The sequence below is a fragment of the Pseudorca crassidens genome, chromosome 6 (assembly GCF_039906515.1).
Source record: "Pseudorca crassidens isolate mPseCra1 chromosome 6, mPseCra1.hap1, whole genome shotgun sequence".
NCBI classification, from domain to species: Eukaryota; Metazoa; Chordata; class Mammalia; order Artiodactyla; family Delphinidae; genus Pseudorca; species Pseudorca crassidens.
In genome coordinates, this window is record NC_090301.1 from 32,841,888 (window position 1) to 32,855,906 (window position 14,019).

General features: G+C 36.2%; 1 protein-coding gene across 5 annotated transcripts in view; it reads left to right on the forward strand.

The window, feature by feature from the left end:
• The window catches only part of WDR12 (WD repeat domain 12), a 31,373-nt gene extending 18,676 nt beyond the window's left edge, over nt 1-12,697 (forward strand). For all 5 annotated transcript variants that reach the window (XM_067740957.1, XM_067740959.1, XM_067740958.1 and 2 more), the window contains 5 exons: nt 4,885-5,025; nt 5,142-5,247; nt 5,411-5,543; nt 6,297-6,369; nt 7,233-12,697. In XM_067740957.1, the coding sequence (XP_067597058.1) occupies nt 4,885-5,025; nt 5,142-5,247; nt 5,411-5,543; nt 6,297-6,369; nt 7,233-7,310 (531 nt within the window). In that variant the 3' untranslated portion in view covers nt 7,311-12,697. The remainder of the gene's footprint in view (nt 1-4,884; nt 5,026-5,141; nt 5,248-5,410; nt 5,544-6,296; nt 6,370-7,232) is intronic.
• The last annotated feature ends 1,322 nt before the right edge of the window (nt 12,698-14,019 follow it).

The window sequence follows — 14,019 nt, forward strand, 5'->3', positions numbered from 1 at the left end:
CATGTGGGATCTTCCCAGACCGGGGCACGAACCCATGTCCCCTGCATCGGCAGGCTGACTCTCAACCACTGCACCACCAGGGAAGCCCTAAACAATAACTTTTATATGCACTGGGAAACCAAAAAATTCTTGTGACTCACTTTATTACAGTGTTTGCTTTTTTGTGGTTGTCTGGACCCAAACCCTCAGTATCTCTGAGGTATGCCTGTAATATCTGTGAGATTTCATTCATCTACTGCATGTAATAGTTCTTTTCAGTAATAGATAGCATGCCATTACATGAATATACCAGAATTTATTTGCTCTTGTTTTGATGGACATTTAGATTGTTTCTAGTTTTAGCCACCATAAATAAAGTTGCTGTACTTGTTTTTTGGTGCACATATGTCGTCATTTCTGCATATGTAGAATTGCAGGAGTAGAATTGCTGAGTGACAGGGTACGCACATGTTCAGTTTTATGAATGTTTAATACTGCCAAAACATTTTCCAAGATGGTTATATCAGTTTATACTCCCACTGACAGTATGAGAGTCAAAGTTACTCCACATCCATATCACCACTTGATATGGTCAATTTTTTAGTACCATAACTGATTTTATTTTATCACATAACATGTTTACATTTACTTACTGTTAAAAGGTGTCTTATTTTGTGATTTCTGGTGGTGTGTAGTGTATTTTAAGTCCCAGCCCTTTGATAGCTAATTTTGAAGTGCCTGTTCATGTTTTTAGCACTTTTTTTTTTTGCTGCACCACACGGCATGCGGGATCTTAGTTCCCTGACCAGGGATCAGACCCGTGCCCCCTGCAGTGGAAGCTCAGATTCTTAACCACTGCATTTTTTTTTAAGTGTGTTGCTTATCTTTTTCTTATTGATTTGTAAGAGATCTTTTTATATTTTGTTTTTATTTTTTATTTTATCTTATATTGGAGTATAGTTGATTAACAATGTTGTGTTAGTTTCAGGTGTACAGCAAAGTGATTCAGTTATACATATATATGTATCTATTCTACTTCAAATTCCTTTCCCATTTAGGTTATTACAGAGTATTGAGCAGAGTTCCCTGTGCTATACAGTAGGTCCTTGTTGGTTATCTATTTTAAATATAGCAGTGTGTACATGTCAATCCCAAACTCCCAATCTATCCCTCCCCCTTCTCTTCCCCACCCCCCAGAACCATAAGTTCATTCTCTGTGAGTCTGTTTCTGTTTTGTAAATAAGTTCATTTGTATCTTTTTTTTTTAGTTCTGCATATAAGCAATATCATCTGATATCTGTCTTTCTCTGTCTGACTTACTTCACTTAGTATGATAATCTCCATGTCCATCCATGTTGCTGCAAATGTCATTATTTCTTTATTTTTAATGGCTGAGTAATATTCCATTGTATATATGTACCACATCTTCTTTATCCATTCATCTGTCAATGGACATTTAGGTTGCTTCCATGTCTTGGCTCTTATAAACAGTGCTGCAGTGAACATTGGGGTGCATATGTCCTTTCAAAGCTAGTTTTTCTCCAGATATATGCCCAGGAGTGAGATTGCTGGATCATATGGTAGCTCTATTTTTAGTTTCTTAAGGAACCTCCATACTGTTCTCCATAGTGGCTGTACCAACTTACATTCCCACCAATGTAGGAGGGTTCCCTTTTCTCCACACCCTCTCCAGCATTTATTTGTAGATTTCTTGATGATGGCCATTCTGACTGGTATGAGGTGATATTTCATTGTAGTTTTGATTTGCATTTCTCTAATGATTAGCGATGTTGAGCATCTTTTCATGTGCCTCTTGGCCATCTGTGTGTCTTCTTTGGGGAAATGTGTATTTAGGTCTTCTGCCCATTTTTTGACTGGGTTGTTTTTTTGATATTGAGCTGCATGAGCTGTTGGGAAATTTTGGAAATTAATCCTTTGTCAGTCACATTGCTTGCAAATATTTTCTCCCATTCTGTGGGTTGTCTTTTCATTTTATTTATGGTTTCCTTTGCTATGCAAAAGCTTTTGAGTTTCATTAGGTCCCATTTGTTTATTTTTGTTTTTATTGCCATTACTCTAGAGATGGATCGAAAAAGATATTGCTATGGTTTATGTCAGAGTGTTTTGCTTATGTTTTCCTTTAAGAGTTTTATAGTATCCAGTCTTACAATTCGGTCTTTAGTCCATTTTGAGTTTATTTTTGTGTATGGTGTAAAAGGATGTTCTAATTTCATTTTTTTACTTGTAGCTGTCCAGTTTTCCCAGCACCATTTACTGAAGAGACTGTCTTTTCTCCATTATATATAATCTTGCCTCCTTTGTCTTAGATTAATTAACCATAGGTGCATGCATTTATTTCTGGGCTTTCTACCCTATGGGGCAATTTCTACCCTGTTCCATTGATCTATATTTCCATTTTTGTGCCAGTACCATACTGTTTTAACGACTAGCTTTCTTTTTGTATTTTGTATTCAAGGTCTTTGCTGGATATAGGTATTATAAGTATTTTCTCCCACTCAGTGCCTTGCTGATAACTTTTATTTTTAGGTGTGCACGTTCATAAGCTTGCTTCCACTGTTCATTTTATTTGAGAGAAATCACAATATATTCATTTTTTTCATTTAGGTTTTTATAAGCTTTAAATCTGTGCATTCATAAATTATTAATTGAAGTTATGCTAGAAACCCTTGAAGTGCTATTTGAAGTTGAAATTAGAAATAATAGGAAAAGTTGGGTTATTAAGACCAAAATAAGACAAATATCAAAAAGTTATTTTCTCTCTGGATTTCTTTCTAGTACCTGGCTTGTATTAATATGAGTAATGCTCTCAATCAGTTCATTTACTGGTCATTTGTTTCATATATTAACATAGAATAAGGTTTTTTCCACATTTTCTCTCAAAATTGCTGTTTTTCCTGCAGTACTATTCTTTTTTTGAGCATTTGTTCTTTTTTAAAAATTCATTCATTCATTCATTTGGCTGCCTCAGGTCTTAGTTGCAGCACGCAGGATCTTCATTGCGGCATGAGGGCTTCTCTCTAGTTGTGTGCAGCCTCCAGAGCACGGGCTCCTCTGTTGCTTGCCCCACGGCATGTGGGATCTTAATCTCCCGACCAGGAATCGAACCTGCATCCCCTGCATTGGAAGGTGGATTCTTAACCACTGGACCACCAAAGAAGTCCCCTCCAGTACTATTCTGCTGAAGTTTGTTTGCAGTAACAATGCCAAAGTTGACTTTTCTATCTTAAAAAAAAAAAAAATGTACATGTAGGAAAATTCACTCTTTTTGGTGTATAGCTTTTGAGTTTTGATAAATACATAGACTATGTAACTACTACGTATTCAAGATACGGGAGAGTTTGCCATCCCCTGAAACTCATGTTGCCCATTTGTAGTCAGCCTTTCCTCTCTATTTCTATCACCTGACAACTATCATCAGATCTCTGTTCCTGTAATTTTTCTTTTTCTAGAATATCATATAAGTGGAATCACACAGTATGTAGCCTTTTGCATCAAGCTTTTTTTTCACATATCGTAATGTATTTGAGGAGGGAAACAAAGAAAGATTCATCCAGATTATTGGGCATCATGGTTTATTCCTTTTAAATGCTGACTAGTAGTCTATTGTATGGATATACAACAGTTGGTTTAATCATTCACCAGTTGAAGGATATTTGGGTTGTTTCTAGTTTGACAGTTATAAATAAAACTGCTATAAACATTTGTGGACAGTTTTTTATGTGAACCTAAGTTTTCATTTTTCTTAGGTAAATACCTAGGAATGGGATTGCTTATTCATATACATTTACCCATCATTTTACATGCCATTTCCTATCCTGGAGCCTCTGATTGATTGTTACCTTACTTTTTGTTTTGGATCACAATAGAGGTTGTTCTGTTCCTCACTCCTCTATCACGTTCCTTTACTACTTCCAGGAAAATTTTAGGGCTGGAAGAGAGACCTTAGGGATCATTTGGTCCAGCAGTTGGCAAATAACAGCCCCACAGGTGATTTGGCTGTGGCCTGATTTTGTACTACAGAGTGCTAAGAATGATTTTTCCATTTTTAAGGGGCTTTAAAAACAAAGAACACGGAACAGAGACTGTATGTGGCCTGGAAAGGCTAAAATTTTTACTTTCTGGATCTTTATCAAAAAACTTTGCTGATCTCTAATCTAGTACAACCCCCTTAACATTTAAGAAGGTTAAATGTAACAGAGTTACACAAGTAGGTCAACTGTCCCCCATTTCAAGAGTTTTCCTTCCTTCTTTTACATGTTCTTTGTATTTAAGACAGACAGTATACCTAGTTTGATGATTTTAATTTGAGAGGGACATTAGAGATTTTGGAATTCTAATAAATGAGCCATGGGCATTATTTAAAGATTGGATGCTGAAGAAATGAGGTGGTGAGAATAACCTACTGCAATTAATTAACCTGGAAGAGTTATGTAGAAAATAGCAGCACCTTACCTCAAACCTAGGTCTTTCTGACCCCAGAGCTTTTTCTTCTAGCTTCTACATATAACATCTTTGTCAACTGGGAGAATTTAATTAGTGTTAATATTCCTCAAAATGAAAAGTAGAGCAGAAGGGGAAGCAACAGAATACTGTGGAAAGACTACAAATTTTGGAGTAATATTTGGGTTCAATCTCAGATCTGCCATTTATAAACAGTATGACCTTGGGCAAGTTATCTTTCTCAACTTCAGTGTTTTCATCTATAAAATAAAAACAGAAATATGTCTTGGAGGATTGCTGTAAAGAAGAAATAAGGTAGGATATGAAAGCTAAAGCACCTGACAAAATATCTGGCAAATCAGCTTTAAAAGTAATAACTATTATTATTGTTTCAATCACTCTAAACCAAAAATGCTTTCCCTTTTGGGTGTCCTTCATTTCTAGACTCCCATAGTGACCCTCTCTGGCCACAAGGAAGCAATTTCCTCGGTTCTGTGGTCAGATGCTGAAGAAATCTGCAGTGCATCTTGGGACCACACAATTAGAGTGTGGGATGCTGAGTCCGGCAGTCTTAAGTCAACTTTGGTAAGACAAATTCAGTGTTTCTCTGATTAAGTTTGAGCTTTTAAGCCCGGTAAACTTCTAGGAGATGGTTACTTTTCGCCCACCCTGGTTACATGTTCTTTCCTTTTTTTTTTCAGACAGGAAATAAAGTGTTTAATTGTATCTCCTATTCTCCACTTTGTAAACGTTTAGCATCTGGAAGTACAGATAGGCATATCAGACTGTGGGATCCCCGAACTAAAGGTGAGTTGTGTAAACCTCTGAAGGAAAAATATGAGTGAGTAACATCAGTTTCTCTTCTCACTAGAGATGTGTATAAAAAGATACTTTTCTAGAAATTTGGGGGGGGGGGGTTCTGCCTACTTCTGTTTTCTAAAATTTAATAATGGTTGTCTGTTTTGTTCAGATGGTTCTTTGGTGTCGCTGTCCCTAACCTCCCATACAGGCTGGGTCACATCAGTCAAGTGGTCTCCTGCCCATGAGCAGCAGCTCATTTCAGGCTCTTTAGATAACATGGTTAAGCTGTGGGATACGAGAAGGTAACTCCTGTTGATGACTTACAAAGGAAATCTATCAATTGCCCCATTGTATACAGAGAAAATGAAATGAACACTGAAATGACTATCCAAAAGCAAAAGGGTTAAAAGAAAGGTCTGGGTCATATATCCTGAAATGATACATATTGATATCAAAAAGGAAGGCCAGGATCAAAGGAATTTTCTTAATGTTAATATGTTGGGGTTTTTTGCATTCTGAATGAATTTAATTGTGATAGTTTATCTTTTGCCAAAAACACAATTTATGAAATCCATCTTTCTGACCTTGTTATATAAAATAGGAAAAAAAACCCAAACCTTAATATAAATATGATAATTATAGAATTCGAAGGGGAGTGGCCTGAATGAATGGAACTGTGGTCAAATTGTAAATTATATGTTAATAGGCAATTAAGTAAAAATACAGAATTTTAAAGATAAAATTTAAAGGTTCCTTTCTTATTCATCAGTTAGTGTTGCGATACTAATATATGCAGAGGGCCCCCAAGAGAATGCATATACAATTTATTTACATATTTCTACAAGTAGAATGGAGAGGCAGTAACCAAAACCACAGTCTGCTAATGATACAGGAAAAACAGAAGTAGTCAAGTAAATGCTCAGAATTTTAAGATTAAGTGATTATTGGGGCAAGGATGGTAAACTAAAATTTGCAGAAAAGTATAAGTGACTAGTCATATATGTTTGTTTAATACTATGAAATGCATATAACATGTTAATATTTTCATCTTTTAGTTGTAAGGCTCCTCTCTATGATCTGGCTGCTCATGAAGACAAAGTTCTGAGTGTAGACTGGACAGTCACAGGGGTAAGAATTTATTAGTTATTTGGTAGAGAGGAAGAAACTACATTATGTTTTTAGAATAAATCTGGTATTTGTGTTTACAGAGTTACTAGTTTCAATATATCTGATATTTATAATTCTGTATTCTAAGTTCCATTAATATTCATAAAATCTCATATCTCATTTAAAGAAGAAAAACATTGTCCTTTAATATTAGGAGTAGTAAAATTTGAATATTTTGAAGCACTTTTTTTCTCATGAGTATTTTATTGAAATGTTTTAAGTCCCTAAACTTGCTACTTCAGACTAATTGGATCAAAGTATTTGCTACTTAGAAAAATCTTAGATAATATGGCTGTATTATAAAATGTTCTTAAAGAATTACAATTTAATTATACACACACACACACACACACACACACACACACACGTAAAAGCTCTTATTGCCTAAGAACGCTTTCCAAATGCAGGTTTGAGGGCTATCTGAAAAATCTATAGTATCCATTTACCTACAAACAATGTGCCATCTTTTAAAAACGTAATTTTCTTAAGTAGGTAAAACTATATTACCCTTCAAACTTTTAAATTTTATTACATTTCTTAGCAAATGCTTCATAGAAAGTACAGTAGCATATTATGCCTCAACCAAATTAAAATCACCACTTTTAAAGTTTTAATATAGTGTGTATATATATAGTATATTTGTAATATAGTAGTGAAATTTGATGCAATTGGCCCGTTTTAGTATTAACTCTCAACGCAAGTTAATTGCTCATCCATAATTCCTTCTGTAATCAGAATCATCAGTATTTAATTAGGTTCAGCAGTCATATGAAATAATTGTATTTACTTCTGTGTTTATGTTTTTTTCCTCTCCCTTTACGCAGTTACTTCTGAGTGGAGGAGCAGACAATAAATTGTATTCCTATAGATATTCACCTACGACTTCGCACGTGGGTGCATGAAAGTGAATGATAAATTTGGCTACAGAGATTCCTTCTGTAACTGAAATTGATAGAGAATTCTCAGATTACATCGATGCAGATGCAGGAAGCAGCCTTGTAGATTAAAATTTATATACTGTTTCACCCTTGATGATAGTTATCACTGTCTTTTTCTTTATTTTGTATTTATTATATAACAGTTATGTTTATTAAATGTAAAACATGGCCTGCATTCTCTACCTTATGAAAACCCTTGAAATTAAACTGAGTTTTTAATTTATCTTTTAAAGGTATTGGTTTGAATTAAGAATTGCTTTTGAAATGCTATAAAAGCATTATTAAAAATTCAGTAATTGTTCAGATTTTTATCTCTAAGGGAGAAACTTCACTTTTTAAAAAGTTAGCTGTTTAAAAAAAAGCATCTAAAAAAACTAATAAATTTTAATAGAGAAAAAATTAGAAATACAATCTGTGTTTGGTAAAATAAGTTATGTCTAACTATAATAATGTTCTTTGTAGGTATTCAGGACATTAAAACATGTAGATATTGCCAGTTAATTAAGAATTTGTTGAAATGTTTTAAGTGAAGTACTTTGTATTAAAGATAAGTCAGGGAGGGGACTTCCTTGGTGGTCCAGTGATAAAGAATCCGCCTTCCAATGCAGGGGACGTGGGTTCGATCCCTGGTTGGGAAACTAAGATCCCACATGCCACAGGGGAGCTAAGCCTGTGCACAACTACTGAGCTTGTGTGCCACAACTAGAGAGCCTGCATGCCACAAACTACAGAGCCCACGCGCTCTGGAACCCACACACCACAACTACAGAGCCCACGTGCCCTGGAGCCTGTGTGCCACAACTAGAGAGAGAAAACCCACGCACCACAACTAGAGAGGAGCCCGCATGCCACAACTAAAGATCCCGCATGCTGCAACTAAGACCGGATGCAGCCAAAAATAAATAAATAAATAAAATATTTTTTTTAAAAGATAAGTCAGGGAATTCCCTGGAGGTCCAGTGGTTAGGACTCTGCACCTCCAGTGCTGGGGGCCTGGGTTCAATCCCTAGTCTGAGAACTAACGATCTGGCAAGCTGCGTGGTACAGCCAAAAACAAAATTTTTTTTTTAAATACAGGGAAGTCAGACTCCTTTAAAAATAGCATATAGATTTCATGGTAACCAGGAATCTCTCTCCCACACTTATCCTTGTATATAGATAAAAATTAGATTCTTCAGACAAAACCTTTCAGTCAGTATTAGATAAAAATATTCTGGGCTTCCCTGGTGGCACAGTTGTTGAGAGTCCACCTGCTGATGAAGGGGACGCGGGTTTGTGCCCCGTTCCGGGAAGATCCCATGTGCCGCGGAGCGGCTGGGCCCGTGAGCCATGGCCGCTGAGCCTGCCCGTCCGGAGCCTGTGCTCCGCAACGGGAGAGGCCACAACAGTGAGAGGCCCGCGTACCGAAAAAAATAAATAAATAAAAAATATTCTAAAATTTTTTTATCATTAGCATTTATCTAAATTCATATATACAAAATATTTAAAGTAAATGTCTTAAAATGTGACTTTAATGGATTAGTATTTCTCAAGCAGAGCACCTCAGCCTCTAAGTAATGTACGGGAAAATCAGTTTGGTCTCATCATTAGACTCTAATGCCATATATCTCACGTGAGGTTCCTATTACAGAGGTCTAGGAAACAACCGCCATAACTTCGCTGCAATTGAGAGCCAGATTAACAGTGGATTAAACCAGGTGGAAGATGAGTTCTCTTGTATGTAGAGGTCCAGAGGCAGTCCAGTGCTGGTATAGTGGTTTTTGTTCCATACTCCTTAGGGACCTGGGCTCCCTCTGCCCCTATGATACGGTCATCATAGCTCACAAGAGCTAGAGCTCCAGGTACATCATTTCTTAAAAGACAGTAATATTTTAATGCCCAAGAAGTGAATAAAGGTAGTTGTAAAATTCACACACAAAGTCTGTTTTTCCCATTTTGTGCAGAATGGTGTAGATTTCATCATATTTGCAGTCTCTGGAAATATAATTTTCAAAGGACAAAGATGAATTTATATTCCTGTTCTGGATGGTCCCTGAATGAATCTTAAGGGCAGAGTTATTTAAAATAACTTTCTTAATGCACCCAACCTGGACTGCTCACAGGTAGTATGCATACACTAGGTGGTTAAAGTAAAGAGTCCTATTTATTAGATGAAAGACTAAGAAGGAAGTGGCATCAAGTCCTGGTCCTTAGCCTATTCTTAACTCTGGTTCCAAGGCAGGATACATTCATGGTTCAGGTATTCTCCTTTGAGATGGATGTAACATTAGTGTCTAAGTCTGTTAGAGGATTGTCTGATTGATCTCTACCAAACTTCTCTTTTTGTGTAACACAAGTGATAAGATCTTATTCCCCAAACAGGAAGAACATGGGAGGCCAACAGAAGCCTAGAAGACTTAAGTCCTTTTAAAACAGTGCTCTCCTACCTCCCATCCTCCATCTTTTCTTCAAAAGTAGGAGTCTCCCTTTCAATAGTCCATTTTCCTCCATTTTAGTCACACCAGAGACAGGGGCCTTACATGGACTTATTTGCTCCTAAGATTTGCTTCAGGAAATGAGTGGAGCTGCTTTTCTCGTGCTGGGAGAAGTTTGGAACCAGACAGTGCAGAGTTCAGGACCTGCAGACCAGTACAGGGTTATTTATGCTGTCTTGCCATAGTAATGCAGTTAATAAACCTGTTGATATTTGTTCAAATTCCTTTTCTTACAGTTTAACAACAAACTTCCTAATTTTAAAATTAGGCCCAAAATGTACCCTAATTGCTGAAAAAGGCATTTAAAAGAATAAGGCTGACTTTCCACCATGCACAGGGTCTCTGCTGGGGTGGAGGAAAGGGAAAAAAAAACCCCAAATGTGTAAGACATGGAGACTACCTTCAAAAAGGTCACATTCTCACATGGGAGACATTCAATTAAAAATTGGTTACAACAGTATCCTAAGTGCAAAGAAAGATGTAAATCTAAGGTAGAAAGGAGCAATTAGCTTTGTGGGGAGCGAGTTGGCTGTCAAGAAAGGCATGTAGAAGAGCGACATTTGAGCCAGATTTGGATAGAAAATTGGTTGGGAAAGTGAAGATGCAGGTTATTTGTGGCAGGGGAAGCAGCACAGAAGCATTAGAAATGATAGCTCAGAAATACTGTGAGGAAGAAAGCATAATATTTCTTCATATGCTAAGTTTAATTTTGTTTTCCTCTTAAATAAAGTGGCCTTCCAGGTCTTATCTAAGACATGAGATCTTATATTGGAAAAAAAACCAAACAAACCTGGCTGTTACGATTACCTAGAGATTATTAGGGTAGAAATCTGAGTTACTTAAGATTTTTAGGAGTTCACCGGTGGCGCAGTGGTTAAGAATGCACCAGCCAATGCAGAGGACACGGGTTCGAGCCCAGGTCCCGAAAGATTCCACATGCCGCGGAGCAACTAAGCCCGTGAGCCACAGCTTCTGAGCCTGCGCTCTAGAGCCCGTGAGCCACAACTACAACTACTAAGCCCACGTGCCACGACTACTGAAGCCCGCGCGCCTAGAGCCCGTGCTTCACAGCAAAAGAAGCCACTAAAAGGAGAAGCCTGCGCAAAGCAATAAAAAGTAGCCCCCACTCGCCGCAACTAGAGAAAAGCCCATGCACAGCAACAAAGACCCAATGCAGCCAAAAATTTTTAAAAAAAGATTTTTATTCTACATAAAATGTTATAATAGCTTAACTGTCAGTAGCTGCCCAATGTTTGTTTTTTTTTTCATATTCTCCTTTGAATTTAGAATGACCATTTTGGAACTGTTGTCAACAATGCATAATAATATATTGGAATGCTTCCTAGCATTATCGGGGGAAAGAACAAATGAAAGTTTTAATTGACATAAAATACACATAATTGAACAAACAACCCTGCAAAATGAAACATACTATCTGGGAATTTCTGATAAGAACATTGAAATCTGTTTATAAAAATTCTTTTGATATATTTTTGAAAAATCAGTTGCTTATAAGGAGAAATATTAATCTTTGTGATGTACTACCATACCTCCTATTCTTAAAGGGGAAAAAATGACACTTTAACACTATGCATGTGCATGGGTATTCAATTAATATCTTTTTATTTAAAAAGCCACTAGTTGGAATCAGGTTTCATTAGACAAGTAATATCCAAACTTTGCTAATCAGAAACTGCCAGGTATAAAAATAGCAGGAATTTTTAAGTCACTTTAATACTGACATTTTTTGACTATCATAGACTTCTAGTAGTAACCATATTAATAATGTTAATTATTTTGTTATATAAGCCAAATATATCTTTAATATAACTTAGTAGAAAAGGAGTTTTTTGGTTTAATAGAATTAGATTGGCTATCGTTGGCTATTAGTTCCACTGGTTCGCAGGTTTGAGGAAGTATATTGTCTAATGGCAGTGTCTATAAAAACAGCAAAAAATTATCCCACCATAACAATCATCTGACATTTTATTTTATTTTATTTGGCCGTGCTGTGTGGCTTGCAAGATCTTAGTTCCCCCACCAGGGACTGAACCCCAGCCACGGCAGTGAAAGCACCCAGTCCTAACCACTGGACCACCAGGGAACTCCCATAAAAGATCTTTATTTTAAAGGAGAAGAATATATACGTTAGGTCAAGTTATTTGACCAGATTTCATGCAACCAGTAAAATGGCAGAGTAACAATCTGACTTTGGATTTATCTGAGTCTAGAGCTCAAGCTCTTAACCATACATATTCTGCCTATTCTTCAGTCATGCATGAGAACAATGATTTTATACATGCAAAGAATAAATGAGAAAATGTCTTCACCTACATGAAAGAAAGTTTATGTATAAATTTAAATGGCAGTTATTGGTACCAAACTACCATGTTATGTTCAACTTTGCACGTTTTTGCCTTAAAAATTAATTTCAATTTTAGTATACCACTAAATGTATTAGCATAATAATATGTAAATATGTACTTTAAAGATCCATTTCTGTATTTTCATATAGGAATCGTATATAAGCAGAAAGGAACTTTAGAAATTATCCTGTTATTCATATCATTTTAATTATCATGTTATTCATATTAAAGGAAATCACAACCCAAACAAGTTAAATACCTGATGTGAAGGTATACAGTCCATTAGTGATAGAGATAGGAGACATGCTTCTGGGTAATAAAAGACTACAGAGAAATGATCTTGGTTAGGTACAATTTGATCGAAAGTTTAGAAACATGTCAAACAATTCTATGTACAGTCATATGCCTGGGACTTATTAATACCAAATAAAGTTCAGTGGTGGTTTCAGGGGGAGGAAATACTTTTTATATGTCTGTAACATTTCACATTAAAAAATAATCACTTCAATAATACTGTCTAATTCTAGCCTTACTTGAATAAACAAAACTGCAGTATGGGAGAGCCAGCACGCTTACCTTGTCACGTTTAAGTAATTACTAGTACGAGCACCTGGGAAGATAGCGTCTCCCTACTCTGACTGCCACTTGCTTGAAAAAATCAGATTACGGGGGGTGGCGGGGGTTGATGAATTGGGAAACTGGGATTGACATGTATACACTAATATGTATAAAATGGATAACTAGTAAGAACCTGCTGTATAAAAAAATAAATAAAATTTAAAAATTAAAAAAAAATCAGATTACAAAGTAAGTGGAACACCTTGAAGAAATGGAGCTATTTCCATGACAGCAGGCTCCATGACATCAGGTTCAACAGATCCCTAACCCTTAAGAGTAAAACAGTACAAAAGGGTAGAATTGTTAATATGCTTTCTAATATAAGTTGAGGTTTTATTTAGGATATTAACCAGAGGTTTGATTGATGGTGCAGAAATAAAAGTAAAGATCATTGCTCTAAGGAAATCAGGACTCCAGGTTGGGATACCAGATTTGCAGATCTCCACATTCCAAGCCACCTAATGGTCTTTTCTAGTTAGCTTGTGGAAGCCTACAATGGAGGAAAACACTGTTTATACTAGGATAAATCTGATAATATGTTGATAGGATATTAAACAGCAGTTCACTAAATGTTTGTACTTCTTAATGAAATTAAACCCTCCCATATAAAGTGTTTTCATGGTGTTAAATCCTTTCATTTTCTAAAAAAGTTTTTTTTAAGAAAAACTAAATTTTAACTACTGCAGTTGCCTCATTTGTTAAGGGACTCGTACAATGCTATTTAAATAGTTCCTACCCATCCAACACCGTGAGTGAGAAGACCTGATTCTTGCCCAGGAAGTGTCAGTAGCTCTACCTTGTTTGCTGACTCCTTTCCTATACTGTGCCCCTACCTGCACACTTTTCTTAGTGACCTATGAAGGAAAGTGATTATGTGTAAATGCTACATTATGTGGCTCAGAGACATTGTATATCTCTGTTAATTTTCCCCAGTTAAGTGAACAAAACCAACAGGTCTAGCCCCAGAGTCATTACCCTGACTTCCTGCTGTGTTCCTTGGAGGCCCTTTCTCTGCTTCAGATTGAGTTAAACTTCATCCTGTTGGAAAAAGCACTTCCTAAAATATCCCAAGAAACTTACTATCGTGCATAGTAACAACTGGGAAGTTATCTTGCTTACCATATTAGAATAATTTGTTTTAGGTAATTAATACTGTATACTTCAGTTGTCAATTAGCTATCTTTTTTCTGTTCATTTATTGATTAAATAAACATT